Source organism: Phodopus roborovskii, unplaced genomic scaffold (assembly GCF_943737965.1).
Source record: "Phodopus roborovskii unplaced genomic scaffold, PHOROB, whole genome shotgun sequence".
Classification (NCBI taxonomy): Eukaryota; Metazoa; Chordata; class Mammalia; order Rodentia; family Cricetidae; genus Phodopus; species Phodopus roborovskii.
Window position 1 is genome coordinate 965,294 of NW_026126683.1, and position 24,267 is coordinate 989,560.

At 39.2% G+C, this 24,267-nt stretch overlaps 1 protein-coding gene across 1 annotated transcript in view; it reads left to right on the plus strand.

The window, feature by feature from the left end:
* Window positions 1-13,235, plus strand: part of Akap9 (A-kinase anchoring protein 9) — a 117,298-nt gene extending 104,063 nt beyond the window's left edge. Inside the window, exons 40-49 of the mRNA XM_051174610.1 lie at window positions 156-806; window positions 1,204-1,415; window positions 1,955-2,060; window positions 3,586-3,768; window positions 4,554-4,754; window positions 5,500-5,732; window positions 8,898-8,983; window positions 10,129-10,255; window positions 10,774-10,916; window positions 12,687-13,235. Coding sequence (XP_051030567.1) covers window positions 156-806; window positions 1,204-1,415; window positions 1,955-2,060; window positions 3,586-3,768; window positions 4,554-4,754; window positions 5,500-5,732; window positions 8,898-8,983; window positions 10,129-10,255; window positions 10,774-10,916; window positions 12,687-12,727 — 1,983 coding nt within the window. The 3' untranslated portion in view covers window positions 12,728-13,235. The remainder of the gene's footprint in view (window positions 1-155; window positions 807-1,203; window positions 1,416-1,954; window positions 2,061-3,585; window positions 3,769-4,553; window positions 4,755-5,499; window positions 5,733-8,897; window positions 8,984-10,128; window positions 10,256-10,773; window positions 10,917-12,686) is intronic.
* The last annotated feature ends 11,032 nt before the right edge of the window (window positions 13,236-24,267 follow it).

Here is a 24,267-nt window from a genome sequence, read left to right on the forward strand (position 1 = left end):
TTTGGCTCTCTAAGCAGTTCCCACTGTCTGATGGATAACAATTCTGTCATCAATTACCAAATACTTCCATATTATTGTGATCAAAGTCATTGTCATTTACTTTAATAGTATTTTTGATATTAACATGTTCATCTAAATTACATTTTTCCTTCAAGGCTCTAAGATCTACTCTAGAGGACCAGAAACAGAGGAACATACACTTAGATGAACTTTTGGGACAACAGAAGCAATTACTAAATGAATTGCAACAACAAATGGAATCACAGAGAATGTTGTATAATGTGCAGTTATCAGAAGAACATGGCCGAAACTTAGAGCTTCAGGTTCTTCTGGAGGCTGAAAAAGTTAGGATTCAGGAGATGAAGGACACCCTAGACAAGGAACGGGAGCTGCATAGCAATCGTGGGCAGCCCAGGCCTGGCTTCCCTCCTGAGGAACTACTTCAAGAGCTACAGGGACAATTAGAAGAAAAGCAGAAACGTATAATCGAACTCGTAAATGAAACTCAAAAGTATAAACTGGATTCCTTGCAAGCGAAACACCAGATGGAAAAGGACAGGCAGGTTCATCAAAAGACATTGCAGGAGGAAAAAGAAGCTAACACCTTGGGCCAGCAGAAAATGGAGGAGCTGCAGAGCAAAGTGGAAGAGCTTCAGCGCCAGCTGCAGGAGAAAAGGCAGCAAGTGTATAAACTAGACCTTGAAGGGAAGAGACTACAAGGGGTTATGCAGGGATTCCAACAGCAAGAGCTAAAGCGGAAGGGAAAACAGGGAAGTAGACAACTTATATATCAGAATATTAATGAGGTAATTTCTTTGTTTCTTTTACAGTACGTATGAGGGCAGGAGAGATGGCTCACTGGGTCATATGTGCAGACCTGTGTTCAGTCTCACACCAGGTCCACAGACCTCCATGCACCCTGTGCCATGGGGTCACCTACATACACAAAGTGATAACTGTGATTTTTTTATGTTATGGGTTATTTTAGTATTTTAAGATTCCCATACCCTTAGTATTTTATAATGTTTTCAAATTCTAAATATATTATTGAATTATTTAAATAGTTATGTTCATATCATCTCAAAAAAGTGTCTCTAGAACTTTATTTGGAACATGAATAGTAGTTTTTTTTTTTTTTTTCAAGAAAGAAAATGAAATGATGCTCATTTGTGAGTATTTTCTTTTTCTGTCCAAAATTTCCAGGGAGATACTTGGACTTTTACTGATGACCGAACTAGAAATTGGGTTCTTCAACAGAAAATGGAAGGAGAGAGCAAAGACACAAGCTATGCAAAATTGATGGAGTTGAATAGAGAAAATGATGATGCTAATAATGACCTGGAAATTATCATACAGAAACTTCAGCACGTGGCTACAAAACTTCAGCAACATATAGCCCAGAAAGCCTGTGACAGGTTAGACTTCTGCCTGCTCTATAGAAATGACAATCTTGACAGGTCAGAAAAGCAAGAGTAAGAAAATGCTGGATTTTGTTTTTGTTTTCTCTTGTTCAGACATCATCTCACTATGTAGCCCTGGCTGACCTAACATTCACAATTTACACCAGGCTGGCCTCAAATATATAGGGAAATCTCCCTCCCTCTGCTTTCTGGGAGTAAAAGCATATAACACCACACCTATCCCAAAGAAGTACTTTAAAGATAATACATGTCTACATTAAATGGTATTCTTTAGAAGAACTTACACATCTTAAAACAGCTAACATCTTGAACCAGAAAGGGGGAATATTTAAGAATAAAGTTAGAAGTGAAATAGAGTGGCCCTTAGCCTCTAGTGTGTGTTAGTGACACAAACAGAGTGGCCCTCAGGCACTAGTATGTATTGGTGACACAGAGCGGCCCTGGCCACAAATGTATGTTAATGACACATTTCTACTGTGTGTTGGGAAGTGTTACTGTGGGGTCTGTTGTGACCTTTTGTCTTTTTCTTAAAGACTAGAGTTCGAAGTGTCGGATAAGGATGCTTTAATTTGGGTTCAAGAAAGAATTGATCGAATTATTTTTCGAGTACAGAGACTAAGGGACCGACCAGAAGATGAGGTAAGACTTTTTCAAGTTCTTTGTAGAAAGAATAAAAATCAAATGAAATTATGAGTCATTTAAAAATTAGTAGACAATTTATAAGAGTTTTGATTATATTTGTTTGTATAGTGTTTTTCTTCCCCCCAACAAGAAAGGAAAGTAGGGGAGAAATCATTGATTGCTGTTGCTGTATAATTAATCTATAAAGAGACCAGGCTTCTTGAGGAAGTGGCCCAGGTTCCCTGTTGCCCCACTCATGACCTCAGAATCAGTCCTGTTGGCATCTTCATGGGGGACTGCTCTGCCCAGCCTTTTCACTCCCCCTCTCTGACATCATGCATTTGGCACTTTTGACTTCTTCAGGAAGTATTTCTTGCTTTTGTTTGTTTGGTTTTTGTTGTTGTTTTTGTTTTTATTCTAAGACAGGAGTTTTCTGTGTAGTCCTATCATGTAGACCAGCCTGGGCTCAAACTCACAGAGATCTGCATGCCTCTTCCTCTGGAATGCTAGGAGTAAAGGCGTGCTTCTCCACAGCCTGCTGTATTTCACCGTGCTAAACCCTGTTTTCCGTGTCAATTCTCTCACTTTACCTGCTCTCAGCTGGTCTGTCTGCCTCGCTTGCTTCTGCACACAGTGTGTTCTTCTCTATGACTGTGAACCCTCCCAGTTCAAAATGACATGAGCTCTAGCTGGCCTTGGTGAGCAGCTGCTGTGTTCCAAGTGCTGCTTGAGGTCCTGGGGATGCAGTGAACAAAATGACAAGAATTTTGCCCTTATGCAGTTACTGTGTCCTCGACTGGTGAAAGCCTTTAACCTTTGGCCCAGGCTTATATTTTCAGTTTGCTACTGGACATCTTTGGATGAGTGTCACTAGTAGTGACCCCTTAGGAGCCTCACAGACACAATTAATCCTAAACATCGTCTCCTGTCCTACCTCTCTTACTCATACCCCTTTTATCATTATGATATCACCCAGTTTGGAAAGCTGGATGTGACAATAGACAATGTTATGTTCCTTCACTGTTACCTGTACATGGAAGCCATGATAAGCCATGTAAATGTCCACTCATGTGCCCTTCACTCCCCGTCCCTAGTCACTGCCTCAGCGTTTCTTACGTAAACTGTTACAACTTCATATCTATACTGCCAGGCACCATGGATGTGTACCTTCCCTAAGCTGTTTGCCTTGCACACTGCTGCCAAAGGACTCTTGTAAACATGGACGATTTGTTTGTGGTAGCCCCTCTAAAGTCTTCCTTGGCTCGCCGTTGCCTTGTTAGATCTGTTATCATGAGTGCAGCAACATTTATTGTGACCAAGCATGTGCTCACTCTTTGAGAGCAACAGTCGTCCAAGACTTTTGCCCATCTGTGTGTGCTGCTCCTGCTTCCTGTTTCCTCTTTGGCTGTTCTCCTGCCTAGCAAGTTTCTATTATTACCAAGTACCAGTTCATGGAATCTGTTTATGACAGCACCTGTTTACTTTAACATGAGGTATTCATGAACATGTGTGTCATTATAACTGTGTCATTTTGTTTGTCCAGCACAGCTTTGTATCCTCCAGTTCCTCTTGTGGCTCTTTGATAGAAACAGCTTTGAAACAGAACTCTGAACTAACAGGACATATTAACCAGCTGACTGAGGAAAAGAATCACTTACGGAACATCATCATGCAACTGGAAGAACAGTTAAAGTTTTATCAGCAGACAAGAGCTGGTAGAAGTCGTGTATGTTTGTTTTTATAAGTAATTCAAATTCTTCTCTTTAGTTCCACTTTTAACCGTAGTGTAAAAATGCCATGTATTTCTCTTATTATGTGGAAAGTATTACATATGATGACAATAATAATAAAATACCTATTATTCAGAGACATTCTTTACCACACTCTGAGTTATAAACATACAGAATTGCTCATCTGCATACAGCCTTGTCCATGAGGAAACCATATCAATTTAAGATCTAAAGATGTGTTGCCTGTAATGAGACACAGGGAAAGAGATACCCAAATATAAATACTGAGTATTGTTTCTTCAGTTACTATTTATAAGTTTATGACCAAGTGAAATATGATGTTAACCTGGGCATGCCATCACATGCCTTTAATCCCACCACTCAGGAGGCAAAGACAGACAGATCTCTGTGAATTCAGAGCTAGTCTGGTCTATATTACCAAATCTCTGACTCATGTCACCCTTTCTTTAAGATATAAAAGTTAAATTATACATTTCAGGATAATAACTTACTCTCTGAATTCAAAAATGTTTTTAAAGCTACAGAGAAAAGGGCTAGTCTTTACATTTCTCTTTATATTTAAAGGTAGAAAAGACTGAAACAACCACATAGCCAAGAAAATAACTTGTTCTCGTGGCCACCCTGAGAGTCACTCACACACATCTATGCTGGCTTCTATGCAGACTGTGAGCTTGTGTTATGTTAGAAGGTCAAGGCTAGGTAATCCATTGTGATGTAGTTCAGTCATCTTGAAAATGTGTGACAGGCCATGTCTGTTCAGTCCTCTAGAGTTTCACTTGATGGTGGTGCTAACATTGAGGACATCATTGCTTCAGAAAAAAAAGTCTGGAGCAAAGAAAAGTTGGCTCTTCAGAAATCCCTGAAAAGGGCAGAAGCCAAAGTGTGTGAACTCAAAGCAGAGCTGAGAAATGACGCCTTACATCAGAATCAGAGCCCTTACTCTGAGAATGCTGTCTTCAAGGTACTCACATCCTTTTTGCTGACCCTGACTGAACAGACCAGAGAAGTATAGTTGCCTCTCAGACAATGTCCCTAGGCAGCTCTTTTCAATCTTCTAGGATTATAATGTCTACCCAGTCAAAGATCTGTAGAGAGGCATACCCAGAATTGCAAAAAACATTCAGGTCTGCTTTTCTTACTGTCAGTGGTGTGATCCTATTCCCCAGAGCCTTGTGTCCGGTTAGACACACAGAAGTATTCTCTTTCAGCTCCTAAGCACAGCACCAGGGCTGTTACGGGAAGAGCATCATGCTCTGTGAGTAGCCTCTCTAATGCTGACAAGGCAATAGTACAGCTGCCTTGGTCAGTTAAACTAAAGTCCAAAGTGGAAAGGAAGTAAAGTATCTGGAATACTTATTTCAGCTGTGGAGTGAGCATATAGGGATGGAGAACTTTAACTTATTTAAGAACCTAAAGGGATGAATGATTGTAATTATAAAAAAGGAAGTCAGTATTTTAAAACTTACACAATAATGGCCAAAATGTTTGCCATAAATTTGAGTAAAAGAGTGAGCCCCAAATAAACCCAGAGCATGACTGGTTTTAGAAGTTGTACACCAAAGGTTGCTTCTGTGTCCTGTCAGCTGACCAGTAGATGACAGCCTAGGGCCTAACACTTGTTTTCTTTTTTCATCTAACTAGTCTTCTTCTAGGGAACAACTCAGATGACTTCTCTGATGTCTTTGTCTTCCCTTCTTTCAATATAGAAAATTTATGGTAAATATTTGAGAGCTGAAAGTTTCCGAAAAGCTCTTGTATTTCAGAAGAAATACCTGCTGCTGCTCCTGGGGAGATTCCAGGAGTGTGAGGATGCCACCATGGGGCTGCTTGCCCGCATGGAAGGATACCCAGTCTTTAGAGACCCTGAGATGGTCCCTAGCCACACAAAAGGACTCACCAGGTTTCGAACTGCCATTAGAGTGTCTATGGCAATTACCAGGTAAAGTTGTGAAGACAGTTCATTTCAGTCAATTATAAGTCTTCTATGAGGACACATGTGAAGAAGGCACTATAGACTCATGCTGATTTCTTTGTAGATTTTCACCCTTTGCAGCAAATCTTTTCCTAGGAAGTATCTTCTTTAGGTATTAGTAGGTGATGACGCCATTCCAAATTGTTAAAAGAAAAATCCAAATAAACCTAGCTTACACACAAGTTCATAAAAGAAGGGTGTTTTTGAAAAATTTCTTAGGCTGGCATATGCATTTATTTCTTCCTTGTTTAAATAACTTGTTAAAATAACCAAACAGTGCTGAGCTAAGGAAGGATAACCTAGGAATTTGGCATACATGTGGCTACAATAGAGTGAAGACCCCAACTGTTTTCCACTCCTGGCCTACTGAAGTCTTGATCTTGGTTTTGCACTAGGTGCCTTCCATTTTGTCTCTCCACAGCCAAAGTCTCTAGAAGTTTTCCTTTTTAAAAAGTTCTGTAGTCAGCTGATATCACAGACCACTTCAGGGGGCATGGCTGATTTTCCTTTTCTTTTTTTTTTTTTTTTTTTTTAACTTTTATGTGTATTCATGTTGTACCCACATGTATGACTGTGTATCTCATGGGTACCTGCAGCCTGTGGAGTCCAGATGATACTGTCAGATTCCCTGGGACTAGGGTTAGAATCTGTTGTGAGCCACCATACCTGTGCTGGGAATCAGATGGGGCTGCTCTAGAAGAACAGCCAAGTGCTTTTAAGTACTGAGCCATCTCTCCAGCCCTTACTTAATTTTCTTGGGAAAATAAGGCACAGGTTTTTAACTGGAAGCTATTCAGGGATTACGGTCAAGAAACATACGTCACAGATGAAAACAGAAAGAGGTGACAAGCTCAGGGAAGCTCAGCCTCTGTCTGCTCCAGCAGCTCTACACAGGAGCTAGGCTTTATCTTACTGCTGGCTTCTGACCTGCCTGCCTCTTCCAGTCCTCACTGTAGCTTTCTCTCTTCTCATTCCCTGCATCACCTTGTATAGGATAAGGTAGGAGGTAAGCACAGTGGAAACATTAATAAAGACAGCACTTGCAATGGTAGCTCCGTGTCTATTGGGTGAGAATAGAATACATGGAACTTGTAAGACTGCCTGGTCTTCTGAGGTGACAGGAGTTAGCCTATAGTGCAGAGAAATGGCAGAAGGAAGTTCCTGTCAAGCTCTCATCTCCCTACTTTACAGGCATGATTTGAGATGGGGTATTACTATGTCACTGGAACTCACTCTGTATATCAGGCTGGCCTCAAATTCACAGAGATCCCCTGCCTCTGCCTCCCAAGGGCTGGGATTAAAGAAATGTGTGTGCCAAGAAGCCTGGCACATCCCTCCTTTTTAGCCCTGTAGTAGGTTTGTTATATTTTGACCTCTTTAAACTGGACCCTGGAATTGACATTAAGAAATTTTTTCTATTTTTTTTTAATTTCATTTTATATTCCAACCACAGTTCTCCTTCCCACCTCTCTTCTCACACTCTTCACCTTCCCCTAGCCCACATCCAGTCACTTTTCCTCACAGGTAAGGGCTCCCATAAGGAGGCTACATAGTCTGGCATGATAGGTTGGGGCAGGGCCAGGTCCCTCTCCCTTGTATTAAGACTGACCATGGCATCCCATAGGGAATGGGTTCCAACAAAGCAACTCATGTACCAGGTTTGTATCATTGTCCTGCTGCCAGGGGCCCCTCTGTTAGTTCAACCTTTACAACTATCTCCCACATACAGAGGGCCTAGTTTGGTTCCCTGGAGTCTCTACAGTTAAAGGTCAAGAATTCATGAGTTTTCATAAGCTTGGTTCACCTGTCCCTGTAGATTTCTCCATCATGATCTTGACCTCCCTTGCTCATATTTTACTTGCTCCCTCTCTTCACCTGGATTCCCGGAGTTCAGCCTGGTTCTTGGTTGTAGATCTCTGTGTCTGGTTCCATCAATTACTGGATGAGGGCTCTCTGATGCTAGTTGGGTATTTGTCAATCTGGGTAGGCTAGTGCAGGCATGCTCTCTTAGGAGTCTTAGCTTGGGTTTTCCTTATGGATTCCTGGGACTTACCCTAGAACCAGGTTTCTCCCTAAGCTCTTAGTGGCTCTCTCTATTAAGATATCTCTTTCATTGCTCTTCGACTGTATCTCTCCCTGCCTAGGCCATCTCATTCCCTCCTATGTCCATAGCAGCAGTATTCCTCATAGCCAGAAACTGGAAACAATCTAGATGTCCCTTAACCAAAGAATGGATAAGCAAAATGTGCTACATTTATACAATGGAGTACTACTCTGTGGTAAAATAATGATGACCTGAAATTTTCAGGCAAATGGATGAAACTAGAAAAACCCATCCTGGGTGAGGTAACACAGACTCAGAAAGAAATATACCATATTACTCACTCATAAGTGGATATTAGTTGTAAAGCAAAGGATAACCAAAGTCCAGAGCTGCAGAAAAGCTACGTAGCAAGGAGGACCCTAAGACAGATACATGGATCATCCTGAGAAGGGAAATTAGATGATATCTATGAGGCAAACTGGGAGACAAATGGGTGGTAAGGGGGAAGGGAGGGGAGATGGGGAATGAGATGGCATTAAAAAATTAAAACTGGTACTCCAAAAAGTTCCACAATCCAGGGCAGAAGGATCAGTAAGGAAATCAGCTGGCTGGTGGCATACCCCGTTCCTTTTGGAACTACCACCATTATTTCTGCTCACGCCATTATTCCTGCTCACGGGGTCTAACACTCCCTGATTCCCTGGCCTCTTCTTCCTGCCTGTGGGTATTTGCTCTCCTCCTTCATCTGCCTGACTCTACTCTTCCATCCTCTTTCTTTTACCTTTCACCCTTTCTTTGCCCTGTGCCCTGTTTTTTTCTGTCCACTTTTGCTCTTCATCTCCTTCTGTCTAACTTATGTGGCCATATTAGAGACTTTGGCCTCTTGGGGAGTGAGGGAAGCTTCCATCTCTGCCCTGTGCCTTGTGACTTGGCCAAAAACCAATGGGGTATATGCAGGTTAGCTGAAGAAGTCATGTGATTGGGCTGAAATGTGTTGTGTTTGTAATTACAAGGCATAATTTTGTGGGGTGTACATATTTATATTTATATTACTGTGCTTTGAGATTTTATCTTGGGGTCTCTTTTAGAATGAAATATTTGGTTCGGCGATGGCATCGAGTCAAAAGTTCTGGACCCATCAACATTAACAGGGATGACTTGGGATTGAGTCCAGGTAAGGTCAAAATGGCATAGTTTCTGTGCATGTCTCTGAAACTGCCATATGTGTAACAGCAGTCAGTGACTAATTCTAATGCTATTGCCATCTAAAGACCCTGAGCACCCTTTGTGCAAGACTAGGGACTTCATTTTTAAGAAGTAGAGACTGATTTGTGGAACACTTAGACTGGACAAAGCCCAGTTTTCTTCATGGATTCTCCAAGGCCTGTGACAGGCAGTTACTGTTGCTTATACTGAGCCATGGGAAACACTTGCCATTTGCCTCAGATTAGCCACCAGGGAGATAGTGGTGCCATGGCTGGAGAGCATTGCTGTTGGTCAAGTGCAAGAATTGTGGTTTGAACTGTTTACAACCTATTGTTATGTTTCTGGGCTTTCATGTCCTTTTTATAAGGGCAAATTTAAATTCTTCTCTCTATACTAGAACTCAGTAGGGAAATGTTAGGGCAGGAACAATTCAAGGTATAGGGAGACCAAAAAGGGGAGGGCACAGAATAGAGGACACATTGTGATGTTGATGCCCTTCATATCCAGGTATCCTGACTGTGGATCCTCAGGAAATGGAAGTATGTCTGGTATCCTGAGAGTATTTCAGGACAGCCATACACTGAGATGAACTCTTTGCCTTAGTGAGTTGTGATGGCACAAACAACATTAGCAAATCTCAATTTCATGGGTATTTTTTTTTTTGGGGGTCTGGTTCTATTGTGTTTATTTCCAACAAACATAGAATATTGAAGATAAGAGTTGGTTACATTATTGTAGTGTTTTATTCACGTCATCTCCACACACCTCCCAAAAGTGCACACACTCAGAAACTCTTCCCTCTTTGATCTTGTTACAGCTGAAGCATTTTACAAAGAAAATATTCCAGAGAGTTTATTTTCTTTGAAACCTAGCTTCATTTTCTTTGAAGCGTAGCTCTTAATTCATGTTTGAAGGTAAAGGGAAAACCACGGAAAGGCTTTTTGGTTTGAAATGCTCTCTTTTAGCAAGAAGGGAAACTAGCTGGAAACAGTTCATAGTGGCACATCCTGTTCTTTTAAACCCTAACTGGTTTTATATCCAACTTCTAAGGTTTGGTACTCTTTCATTTACAGTGATAGACTTTTTTTTTTTTTTTTTTTTTTTTTTTTTAAGGTGTTGAAAAGACTGATGCACTTTATCACTCCACCAGTGGACTGGAACTATGTGAAGATCCAAGACACATGACGTGCCGCTCAAGATCTGACCTAGATTTCCCTAGGTCGCCCTTATCATTCAATAGGTAAGATCTTATCAAACCTGGCTGGAGTAGATATAGTCATGTTTCAGAGAGGAGTGGACACTGTTAGGACTTAAGAGTTTTTTGCACTATGACAGCTAGACGTCTTTAGTTATATGTAATTTCTGTGTCTGAAAGGTTAGAATCAGAACTACTTTTTAATTTCTAAATGTTTTCTAAAGGCATAAGAAACATATGCTATAGTTATAAATTCATGCTATAGTTAGGCATTGGAAAAGCATTAACCACCATCCATCCACTATTTAAAAAACTGTACATGCATGAAAAGATGGTTTACACAATGTTCGTCATTTACCAAGCACCTCTGCAAGCTTGGTACTGGGCATTGTCTGACAATGGCATCTCTGAGTTTTCTATTGAAGAGTTACTTCCTTGTTGTCCTTTGTTTAGAAGTCCGGGAGTGTAGATCAGGCAGTGTAGAGATCAGGGAAGAGGCAGGCTGGCAACTTAGCTGTGTTATTTCTGGCAAATTGTATTTTTGAATATACTCTAATCCATAGGTATCCAGGAATGCTAGCTGATTTAAATGCTGCCTCCCTGACCTCCCCTCAACTCCAGCATTACAATCCTGGCAGAACTCTGACAGATTATGTCACCCAGATGGACGCACTGCAAAGACGACTTGGGTCTACTTCACAGTCAGGTGCTGCATTTTAACCACTTTTCTGTGGCTGCTGTGTGAGATTGTAACTCCTCAACATTTTCCTTTCTGTTAATCGAATCTTATAGCTTAAGTGCCCAGGTTGTCTCAGCTTAAACTCTGACCAGCAGAAAACAGACTCTTTATTACTCCTGTGCTCTACCAGTAACCCCTGACAGAATGATTTGGTGCTGCCTTCATTGTATTAGACAAAATGCATGATGAGCAGTGCAAGGTACTCTGAGGCTGAGACCCAGGGCAGAACCTGTTCCTCATATGGGAGAAAGCAGTAAGGTATAGAAGGCAGAGCAAGCCTTGACCTAAGCAAGGAAGGCAGCCACTGTCCTCATTGCTGATCGTCTTTCTATATGTCATTTAAACAAGCCATCTCTGGTAAGACACTGTAAACATCATCTTTCTCTCCTCAAAAGTGCAGTGTCATACATTCCAGAAAGGTAGAATTTAAAGGGCTAGAGAAATGGCTCAGCAGGTAGACTCGGCCTCCACGCCCCAGTACCTGAGTTCAGTCACTACGATCCACAAGGTAGGAGAGAAGCAACTTCCACAGGCCACCTTCTGCCCCATACTATGAGATATCATCTACACACAGAGATAAAAATGTATTTTAAAAAGATTTGTGCAGATAGACTATGTAAGAATTATCTTTTATTCTTCAGAAGTATCCACAAAGTATCATACTTCATATAGTGGCAGAGGACATTCATCTTGGGAAAACTTCCTGTCTTCCTTCACTCACTGCTGTTCCAAACACTGAGTCATTTTAGCTTAAGTTATGTGCTAGCTGTCCAACTTGATGTTTGGTTTTTAATATTTATTCTGTGTATGAGTGTTTGCCTCCATGTGGGTCTGTGTATCACATGTGTGCCAGGTACCTGCAGAGGCCAGAAGAGGATGTCAGATCACTTAGGACTGAGTTTCTGATAATTGTGAGCTGCCATGTGGATGCTGGGAATCAAATCCAGGTCCTCAGAAAAGCAACCAGTGCTTTTCTAAGCCATGTCTCCAGCCCCTGATCATTTTCAAGAGCTCTCTTTCTGTGAATACCACATACTGTGGACTATGGTTATCTAAATTCAGTTTAGCTCTTTATTCAAGAAGTCATTTGTTTAACCCAAGCAACCTTCAGCCCAGTCATAAATCACATTACCAATGTTTCAACTCCCTTGCTGTAGGAGCATTAGTGGTGACTTCTAATGTAGTCAGCCTCTTAGAATTAAGTTTGAGATATGGGGGCTGAAGAAATGCCTCTTTGTGAAAGGATACTGTTGGTCTAGAGGACCTATGGCTGGTTCCCAGCACCCAGAGTCAAATAGCTCAAAACTCTCTTCTAACTCCAGCTTCAGGGCATCCAGTGCTTTACAGCATCCTTATACTGTTCTCACTAGTACGCAAGTGCACACGCACACAACACACAAATCTTTAAGAAGGAAAATTGAAGTTCAGGTCTGAAGACATTGGATTTCTTTTCCTTGTTTTACATTTATGTCTGTGTGCACATCTGTGTAACAGCATGCATGTGACACTGAAAAAACTTGCAGAAATTGGTGTTGTCTTTCCATTCTGTGGGTTCCAGGGATCGAACTCTGATTGTCAGACTTGGCAGCACACTGGCGATTGAAGCAGTTCATGGCCCCCAACAGTTTGATTTGGTTTTAAACAGAGCCTTTGTTGTGAACTGGCTGTCCTGATACAGGAACAATTCAACTGTCTCGTTTTTTTTTTTTTTTTATTTTTTTTTTTTTTATTTTACAGGTTTACCTGCTTTGCAGTTTCATACTGGCATGAGGAGATAATCCTCAATTTTATATTGCCATGAGGAGATAACCTTCTGAAAGAAGTATTAATTGAATTTCAAATAGATACCCTTTTGTAAGTCAACTGCTCTTTTGTGCTTTTTTATTGTGAAAGTTCAATGGGACCAATACAAACAGCTTATGATTGTATACAAATCCTTGGAAGCACATAAAGACATACTGGAGATTGTGTATATAAGCACTGTGTGTTCATGCACAAAAATCATTAAATTACATGTATATTTGTGGAATGCTAATTTAAATGATTAATTTATAAACTATGAGATGGGTGAAAAGATTAAACTTTTTCAAATGATGCTGCTAGATGTGTAGCTTGCAGTGTCCTGCTCTTTTCTTACAATGCTACATGCTTGTGTCTAATATATTTGCTGCTGGTGATGAAGACAGTACACATCACTTGTAGAGACCTATTTTTGTATAATGGTAGAAATTTGAACTTTACTGGGGTATTTTGTCAAGTCCTGAAATAAAAATTTAACCAACTGTATTTGAACCTTCTTCTTTCTTATATGTGCCACAGCAGCTCATGGTACACATCAAGATCCAGTAGTGGGTTTCTCTCTCCCTCCATTACAGAATATTTTCACTGTGCCCTTGTATGAACTATCCATAAGTGTTTTCAATTCTAGAGTTGGCATTCTCATGATTAGTTCATATTTTCTCACATTTAGTATTCTTGCATCCAAAGAAGCCTTCTCACAAATCTAGACAAGGTTATCAGCCCAGAAAATATGAAATCGTATCAATAACATCCCTACTAAAACAGCTTTGACTAAAATGGCAGTGCTATTGTTATATCTGGAAGATACTGTTTCACTATCAATGACCTTTGGTTTATAGGGAACACAATGACAGTGCTGTCCATTTCTTTTAATTTCTAATTAATATTACTTCCCACATTAGCAACTAAGCTTTCTAGAAAATAGCAAAGCTGTTCTAGAACAACTGCTTTAATGGGAAAGAGTTGCATAAAAATCTTTTAAAGTTAATATGGTGCCAAGTCAAGGCAATTGTGTAGAAAAGAGCCAGCAAACAAGTGCTTCCCAGCTGAATCCACTCCATGGCTGTATGGACCATCAACCCTTCTATGGCCATTGGCCTCTGCTCTATTATTCTCAGTCTGGTCTGTGATAAAAACCTAAATCTGTTGAATTCTAGTGCTTGTGCCCTTTATTTAATTCTCAGCATTGGAAATATATCAAAGTCTAAAACTAGTCAGTAAACAGCCTGACTCAAGGGTCACAACTCTGTCACAAATCAAAGTCTAAAACCCTTCTTAGAGTAATAAAGACAAAATATCTAGGTTTGCAAAAAAAAAATAATTATATAGAAGCAGTCATCAAGCTTCAATAAAAGCTGTGATCTAACGCATGCAAATATGTCATCTATGATCTAGAAGCGGTCTCATAAATAACATAGTTACGGAGAGAAAAGCATACTTTGAGAGGTCAGCATGTGTGAAAATACCTGTTTTCTCAAGGGAACCTGATAATGGGTGACTTGCCTAAATTCACAGCAATACCAATGGGACTCTAATTCATATAAATAGGATGCAAGTTTCCAAATTCTAAAATCCTTTGAACTTCACATACTGAAGCACACACTTCACATCCATGAACAGACTAGCGAAGTTTTTCTCACAGAGAATTTTAATGTGAAACCCTTAACAGCAGAGATTTTAGCCCTCATACAAGGTCTTCAACCTCTTAAAACTGGAACATACATTGGGGTAAAAACGTGTTATGGGGTGGGTGTTTTGGTTTTGTTGTTTGTTTTGTTTGTTTGTAGACAGTCTTGCTATGTTGTCTAGTTTAGCCTCAAACTCAAAATCCTCCTGCCTCAGCCTTGAGTGAGAGAATTACAGTATCATACAGGTCAACAGAGTCATCTTTACTCCTCTAGTTCAGGTGATGGGCGTGTCACACAGTTGGGCCCATGGGTACAATCTGTGAGGTTCATGCTCCTTGAACACAGACCACACAGAACACAGCCATTGGTGCCATTTATCATTCCAAGCTAAAGCTCAGAATTCACTGGTTTCAAGATCTTACTCATTTAAAAATCTTGTAATTGAAGCTTCCTTAAATGTATTCAGGAAATGACACAACAACCTTGAACAAGTCACAATCAAATGGCATAAGGATTCACCAAAATATGGCCATGTGGGACCAAATATCCACATTTAGTACAAGGTCTCGGCTATCTTCCTGTAGCTGTGCTTCAATTTAATATTTCAAAGGACACATAACTAGTGTTTGGTTTCACCTAAAGTTTTTGGCACTGAGCTTTTCCCTTAATCTCTCATATCTTTACATATGTAAGTGGTCATTGTATATGAATAACCCATGGGCTTAGCAGAATTTTATAATTGCAAACCTAGACTCTTCAGGATTGGTCTCCCTGGAGCAATGTGTGATTTTGAAGTTTATACCTAGACACTGTATTCTCTAGCTTCTGCCAACTAAAAATATTTCCCGACAATAATTTCTATCTCAGTAGTTTGGCTTCCACACAGTTCTGTGAAAACGCATCCTACCAAGACTATTATAATCTGTTCTAATGCATTAGGATGGTTTAAAAAATCACCTCATTAATAAGGATGTTCAAATCATAAGATGGGTATGTGGAGGGAATCAGTCCCAAGAGAGCTCTAGTGTTAAATCAGTATGAACCTATCAGTCAAAACTCCAGATGTCCACTACAATGATAATAGAAGGGGATTAAATATACCCAAAATAACATCTGTACTAAAATAAAAATGTACAAACACAGAAGCTGAGAAAAATTATAAAATGCACAGGAAAACAAGTCCAGAGCAATCTTAACTATGGACTAGTTGAAATTGATTTGAAATTTGATCACATGACTAAAGGTCCAGGAATTAAGACAGCCTACTACTAGACAAGGATGAAGAAATAGATAAAAGGGATAGTCCCCAGGCCCAGAAATAATCAGATGGATCTCTGGTTCTCAGCAAAGGTCATTAGCACAAGCCAAGAAAATGCTGCAATAACAAAACACTAAAATGTGGGTGTGAGTAAACTCTGAGAATCACCAAGTTCATCCCTTTCTCACATCAAAATAATTCAAGACAATCCTAGATCATCATTAAGAAAGTCATTAATGTTTAGTAAAGATGTGACATTATTGACATAAGGTTGGGCAAAGACAATGGCCATGAATGTTGTATTAAGTTTAGTATTTTGGCTGGGCCCAGTGGTGCAAGCTTTTAATTCCAGCAGTCGGAAAGCAGAGACAGGCCCATCCCCATAAATTACAACTCAACCTGATGTACAGATTTGAGTTTCAGGCCATGGAATGTTACATAGCAAGATCCTGTGTCAATAAATAAATAAATAAATAGTAGAGAAAAGAAAAAATTGGCATATTTTTGTGGTAAATATACAATTGAACATGGTTCATCACCGTACTTGCATAGCCCATGTAACATTTATTTGTGGGAACCACTTTAACGGGACCACATAAGAGAAGTGTGGCTTAAAGGAAAAAGTAAAAGAACTGTTTACAGTCACAAAGAAGTATCCTAACTGAATCAACAAAAGAAGTGAAAATTTCTGATTACTTAGAATATGTTACATAAAATGTACTTATAAACAGATAACAAGGAAAGACAGAGGAGTGGCTGGAGTGAGATGCAGCCACATACCAAGCATTACCAGTAACTTTTACAACAAGGAAGAGTCAAGAAAGCATCAAAACCTTCAGAAAGAGTATGACCCTGCCAACACCTTGATTCTGACAACTGGCCTCCAGAACTGGAAGGGGATAATATGTTTTTCAATACTCAGGTTATATTAGCTGTAGAAACTCTTAAATATTAAAAGACATGAAAAAAATGCCAAGATGGTGGTTAGGACCATGTCTCAACAGGATATTAGAATTTAATATGGAAAGTACAATATGTTGCTGCATTAGGTCCAGGGCAGCCCATGATGTGAAGGCAGTGGACACAGGCACCAGTTTAGTGATTCCTCCTCTCACCTTACAGAAGCAGAACTGCTGAGCTAATGGCCCTTTCAACTGCTTATCTACAATCCTTTGTATCTTAAGTGTATTAGATAATGATCTGAAGTTCATGGTCTTCATATGTTTGGAACTAATAAAAGGACATGGGTCAGAGATCAAATAGAGCATTATACAAAGATTTACTTTTAGTCTTATTCCATTTTACAAACATTCCATTCCCAAAAATGTACAGTCCTGTTCCCCAGGAGAAGAAAGATCTCTCTCTTTTTCTCTCTCTCTCTCTCTCTCTCTCTCTCTCTCTCTCTCTCTCTCTCTCTCTCCTTCCCTCCCTCCCTCCCTTTATCTTCTTCTGCTCCCACCTTCCTCTTCCTACCCTCTCTCTGGTAAATTAATTTTAGGATGATTTATTGAAGAAGGACAGATGTGTTGCTGAAGCAAACACTTCAACTGAAAATTCAATCAGTCATCTTATCAGCTCCAAATAGCACACAGGCAAACATTTTTGTGATTCTGGGTTTCTGGGTTATCCTGTAAGTAGCAATCAGGGCTAAAGTCCAAATTGTCTCCCCAGATGTGTTGCAGTCTTTGAATGACAATAGGAGAAACACATACCTGATGTCGTGGAGGAATGGTGTACACTGCCACAGTGTACGAAGTGATAAAGAACACATTTCCTTAGATAATGTTTCAACATGGTACAAAACAAGGCACTAATCAGAGTCAATGTGAACTATACTTATGTTTAAAACCTGTCTATGTGATAAACCACAGAAATTATCTTAAAGTGATTTATAAGTGGGCCAATACTGAACTAGATGTATATATACAAACCTAGCTGAATGCAGAGTGGAATTTCAAAACCCTTTCCTAATATTACCTATATAAGTCATACCTACATTTTTTACAAAATATGTTTACTGCCAACAAAGAAATGAACCTCCAATGTTTAAAAAGTTCAATTGTTAAAACGAATAACATAATAAGAATTAGAGCTACATAATAAGTGGAGTTACTTCCTGAAATTATGCAACAATTTTCATATGTTTACAATCCTGACAGTTTTATACTTTTATAATTTAAAATATTCTCTCTGAAACTGGGCCCTAGGCATGGAAATCTAGCCAAAACTTACTTAAGGGGTCTTGGCCATTCTTATCATGGTCATTAAAGGAGGTCTCAGTCTTAATGTTCCTTTTATGAATTTATCAAGTATATTCAAATTCACCATACCTCCATAGAAGGAGGAAATTGTTTTAATATCCAAGTTAGTGTGAGAATAAAAGGGTAGTGATAACTTGTTCATGATGGCTGGGATGGTCATTCATGGTTTTAGCACTTAGCAGGAAAATTGGAGGCTGTCAATATTTCAGTAAGAACATCAGTTGTATTGGTTAAGGATCATAAAAATTCACTCTGAAAATCTGACAATATTTGATGTTTCAGACAAATTAGATATATACAAAGTACCACAAGTACCTTCATGAAGGCTGGGGATAATGAGTTTATTAGACTTAAGATAAATGATAAATGGGTGTTTTATTGGGGAACTACTTACACAGATAAAGAGAGTCCTTTCTCTGATCTTCTGATCTGTTCCTCGACCCATGAGACAGGGAGCACAAGATAGAGACTTTGCCTCATGCTTCCATCTTTCTGGTTCTGTCCACACCTGAAGCCACACCCAAAGGGGTGTGGCCACTGTTGCAGGTTCAGGTTCACAGACAAGATGCTAGTCACAATTCTGCTTTTAGTCAAAAAAAAAAAAAAAAAAAAAAAAAAGGTTTTAAGCCTGATGCAAAAACTATGTACAATGTCAAGTATATTCCAGGAAAAGGAAAGGTAAACATACACTAATTCACTAATTCAAAGCTACTACCAACAAGAGCAACATTGAGCAATAGACACATACTACATGTCCAGTATGTAAAGGCATTGTTAGGAACTAGCAGCCAGCTGACCCCCACCCCGACGATGGGCGGGACGCTCATGGCCGTGTCATCGCTACTTCAGCTTTACCTGGCGGCCAGAGGACTCAGTTATGCATGTGCAAGCCTCTTTTAAAGCAAGCGCGCCAAGTGCTTCTCTCTCTCTGCCTCTCTGGTTTCTCTCTCTGGTCCCTCTCTGTTTCCTCTCTCTCTCTCTCTCCTGCTTTTGGTTGGCCACCAGCTACCCCCTCTTTCTCTCCCCTCTCTCAATAAACTCCACGTGGGTGCTGAGTCTCATGTTTGTGTTTTATAGGCATTAGTTGCATCAAAAGAACAACAGGCATGACAGAGATTACTCTGATAGCAGTCCTAATCTGGAAAGTCTAAGTCTTGTCTATCTAAGACAAGAGAGGACATAGCTAAGACTGTCTAGTCTTCAATCTCATCAAAAACCTGAGAAGAAAAAGAACAATGCTAGGGTTGGCAAGAAGTGTGAGCTTGTGACTTCGTAATGCAGCAAGCAAAGACAGAAATGCAGGTTACCTGGACATCACCTAAGTTCTCACAGAAACATTGGGGTGACTAACTTTGGCTAAAGCCTAACATAACAGATTGACCATCTCAGAAACAGGGAAATTGAAAAACTGTATTACCCTGACTTGGCAAAGTTCAGCCCTGTCTTTAATATATATATATTAAATCACATCCTAATCATACCCTTTTAAACTTTTCTAAAAGAGCTATCTATGTCTGACCATCATCTCCCATACCCAACCCTTTCAGGGATGAAAAACAAAAACAAAAACAAAACAAAACAAAACAAAAAATACATTAAGCTGACAGTAGGGGAAGGGGCATGGTTTTCTTAGAATTACTTCCATTTGTAATGGAGTGACAGTGACTTTATGGGATCCTGTAATGGAAAACAGATCTAAATTAATGGTTAAGTCTCAGGAGGACTAGATAATAAGAGTTGTTGATAGTCTCTGAGTGGCAGGTGATGCTTGTCAGAAGTTCTTACATGAAGCTCTGGCTAGAGTGTTATTAGAAGGTAGACCATCTCAGTTAGCTAATGTGGGATTGTGGAGAACATTATTTTTTCCAAACTGGTCCCAAAGTAGTGTTTACTAGTTCAAAGACATCAAATTGAATCAAGTGGAATCGAATAAGTGGGGCCCTGTCTTCTTTTTGGAGACTTCAATGATTGCTTTTAGGAAATGTTATTGTTCACTGTGGAAGACTCAAACATTAACATCAACACAGAAAGTTTAACTTTTATAGGTATGCATACTAGGAAAAGTACCAATAAGGATGAAAATAAGTATGAGGGAATTTAGGATTTTTGAGATATAGCAGACTTTTGACAATAGTAGTCCCTATATTTTGTTTTCTTCTGTCTTACACCAATTGGCTTTTTGATATGAGACAGAAATTCTGAATGATGTTTTAACAATGTGCTTGAATTTAGAGAAGGAGAGCCAAATCCAACTCCAAAGCCAGCATTGGTTTTACATGAATTGGGACTACTATTGTACTGGGAAGTAAGGAGATACAGACATTTAGGTAGAGAGCTTTTACTGTGAATAGATATTGGTACCATAAGTGAGAATCTTCTTTGTTTGATGATTCTTTCTGAAAAGAATCTTTCTTCTCTAGGAATCTACAAATCTGATGCCTTTTGGCTTCTTGAAGATGGATGTTTTCTGTTTTCCTGTAAAGACAGAATAGAACATTCCCCCAACCTTTCTGAGGTCTCCATACAAATTGTTGGATTTACCTTGGTGGATGACCTATCATTTCTTCTCATAAGAAGTTTCTCCTGTTCAAATCAGATCTTGTTCTACTTTGATGATATTCTCAGCTTTTCTTCTCCTGTAGAAACAAAGGCAAAACTCCTCCAACGTAGCACATAGCCTGGTTTCCATACTGAGGTCAACACATCCTTGAAGTACACTGGCTGATTTAGCTCAAAAGTTGTCAAATATCTGTCTGCAGCTGTTTTCCTTTCTCCTTAGCATTAAGAAAGTTTAAGATTGGTAACATAACATAATATGTTTTTTTGGGGGGGAGGTCTTGATTCCTCCTAGCTGTTTATAGATCATTTTCTTTAAAGTGAAATTAGATCTCTCACCATCTGCTTGTCCTCTAGGATTGTGTGGTATACCAGTAATATGCTTTATGTTATAATATTTAAAAATTTGTTTCAATTTGTTGGAGACATATGCTGGAGCATTGTCAGATTTTATTTGTGCAGGTATACCCATAATAGCCATTACCTCTGATAGGTGCATAACAGAATCAGCCCTTTCAGAGCTCAGAGAAGTTGCCCATTGAAATCCTGAAAATATGTTCATTGTATACACATATTTTAATTTTCCAAATTCTGCAAAGTGAAACGCATCCATTTTCCAAATTTCATTTCTATGTATACCTTTAGGGTTAAACCTGCTGGTGAAGGTAAAGGATTTTGGTTATAGAAGGAACCAAGTAGGACTTTTTTTTAAAAAATACTATTTTCTTAGCTTGTTGCCATGTGATGGAAAAATCCTTTTTAAAACCTTTGCTATTGACATTGTGTTTTTTATGAAATTTCAAGGCCTCCAGCACACTTCCTATTAATAATCAATCAATTCCATCATTTACATTGCTAGAGGACCTGGCAGACCCATATGGGATCTGATGTGCTATATGTATGTATGTGTGTATTTATATATGTATGTATACGTATATATGAATATGATGAGTCCTTGCATCCTGTTCCTGATTATTTCTCGTAATTGTATAAATAACGCAGTCATTTCTGTGTCATCAGGAATATATTCAGCAGTTTCAATGTATAAGATGACTCTCTGTATGTTGAGTTTGTCACTATATTTGGAGGTTCTGTAAAATCCATAAGTACCCTGAGAATGGCACACATTGCTGCCTTTTGTACAGAGATATAAGGGTGTTGAACCACTTTACTTATATTTCCTGATTTGTATCCTGTCTCTTACCTGATTTGTTTCCATCAATGTAGTATGTAGGGACTTCAGAGATTGGTGATTTCCTTTCAGTATGGGGAAGGATACAAATGGTTTTCTTTATGTATTTTATTCTCTTGCTCTTGGGACAGTTCTAGCTAATTGTTCTCAAAGAGTTTTTGTAAGCTCTTTGCCAGTATTCATTATCTTTCCATAAGGAGGAAAATTCCGCACTAGTTAAAGGTACTATAATACCTGCTAGGGTCATTCCTGTCAGTTGATGAATTCTTTATTTTCCTTTAAAAATCAAACGAGAAATCTTTTCTATATATGTTTTAAATTTTTTATTCTGTTTATGTGGTGGAAATATCAATGCTAATATGGTATCTTTCCTCTGCATCAAAATCCCTGATGGGTATTCCCTAGATGGTAATGTAGCCAGAATGTAGTGGAGCTTTGTTTCTACACGGTCCACATAAGCCTCTAATATTTCCTTTCCTACCCACTCTAATTCATTTTCAGCTTCAGCTAATGTTCTTGGACATTTTATGTCCTTGAATGCTCTTAATGTCTTTTTCAATTTTTTTTTTTTGTTGTTGTTCTTCTCTTTCTACTCTGATAATAGTCTGTAGCTGGGACATCTCTCCTAGCAATTTTTAAAGATCATTAACAGTCTGATATCGATCTCTCCTGATTTGCACTTTTTGTGGTCTAATTTTCTGTAGATATATTTTATATCCTCACTAATTGATAGAATCTCCTCTTTGTGTTTATTCAGGGGCAATTAGTAATTCCCAGGGAGGCAAAACGTTTTTTTTTTACTTTTTCAAATTTTTTTTCTAACACCTCTGCCTTAGAATCAGCCAACAGTATATCATCCGGTGAACTGTTCATTAATTGTTTCCAATGGTTTTTGCACAAAATATTGGCACAGATTGGAACTATTTAACATTCCCTGTGGAAGGATCTCCCATTGATATCTCTCGATATGCTGAGAATTAATATAATTTGGCACTGTGAATGCAAATTTCTACTTTAACTCTTTCTTGTATAGGTATAGTGAAGAAACTGTCTATTAAGCAAATAACTATACTAGGCCATTCTTTAATTATCAGAGAAGGTAAGGGCATTCCAGGCTGTAGAGAGCCCACTGGCTGAATTACTTTCTTTATGGCTTTTGGATCTGTGAGCATTCTTCATTTTCCAGATTTCTTTTAAATAACAAATACAGGAGAATTCCAAGGGCTGTTAGATTCTTCAATATGCCCAGCATTTAGCTGTTCCAGAAGCAGCTTTTCTAGAGCCTTGAGCTTCTGAGAAGTCATAGGCCATTGCCCCACCCAGACAGATTCACCAGTTAGCCACTGTAAGAGCAGTGCTTCCAGTTCCTCTGTTAGTTCAACATGTGTATTCTGTTATTGTACAGGCTGAATTGTTGGCGTTTGTCTTATATAGTGCCTTACATTATTTTTTCCATACACATGAGTTTGTTTATGGTTCATACATGATACTGGATGGAAGTTAATCTATGTATCCCATTGCTGCAATAGATCATCACATAGATTTATTGCTATGTTAGCCACAAGTGACCCCATCCTTCCTCTTTGTCCTTCTGGCACTATATATTTAACAAAGGTCATGCTTTGTTTTAGCTGAGATAGGGTTCTAATCCCTAAGAACTGAACTTTTAACCTGCTGAAGACTCCAACTTGGATGCCAACATTCCATCTGCCAGTGTCTAGCAAACGATCAAGTATAACATTATTTACCTATACTCTTAGATTGGGCCTTTGGTCTTTTATAGAAGACTGACAATATATACATTTTTGTTTCCTCTTTGAATGTTTGTTTCATATTCCAAAGCTAGTCTACCATCCAGAGTAGTATGATTTTTTATAATAGGCATTGGATTTTCTAGTTGTTCTCGGGAGGATTGTCCTCCACAGTGGCTGGGAATGACTGAATCATGTTCGACATGGGGGCCTCCGAGAGGCCCTCTAGGGAATTTTCAGATGGTAAAGGGTTTTCTTGTTTGTGTCTGGTCGATCTACATTCATTGGTCCAGTGTCAGCTTTTGCATCATCTTCTACATAATCCAGAAGTTTGGGGGTCCTCCATTCCTAGAAGAAGCATTATTTGCTGGAATGCCTTATCTACAATTTCTCCTCAGATGTCCTATTCTGACACAATTAAAGCATTTGTTATTATATCTTTTCATATCTTTGGAGATTGCTTCTCCTATCCAAGTCTCAGTGTCATAAATGAAAGACTCAATATTGGCTATGTGCAGAATCCATTCATCCATTAGTGCTGATCTTATCTTTAAGGGCCCAAGCAACTATTTGCATTCTGAAATAGCATTTTCAAAAGCCTGAGACTCAATGAGTACTCATCTAGCATCTGAATCTGCTACCCCTATTTGTATGGATTTGTCAATCTTTCAAAAACTTCACTAAAATGTTCTTTTGGGCCTTGCATCACCTCAGTATATGGCTCAGTTCTTTCCCCTGGTTCTTGAATCTTGTCCCAAGCCTTCAAGCCTGCTGCTGTATGGCATAGGGACAAGATGCATTTATGGTATGTAGCTTGATTCTCTGATTCAGCATAAAGAACCTCACCAAGAATTTTGTCTTACAGAGCCTTA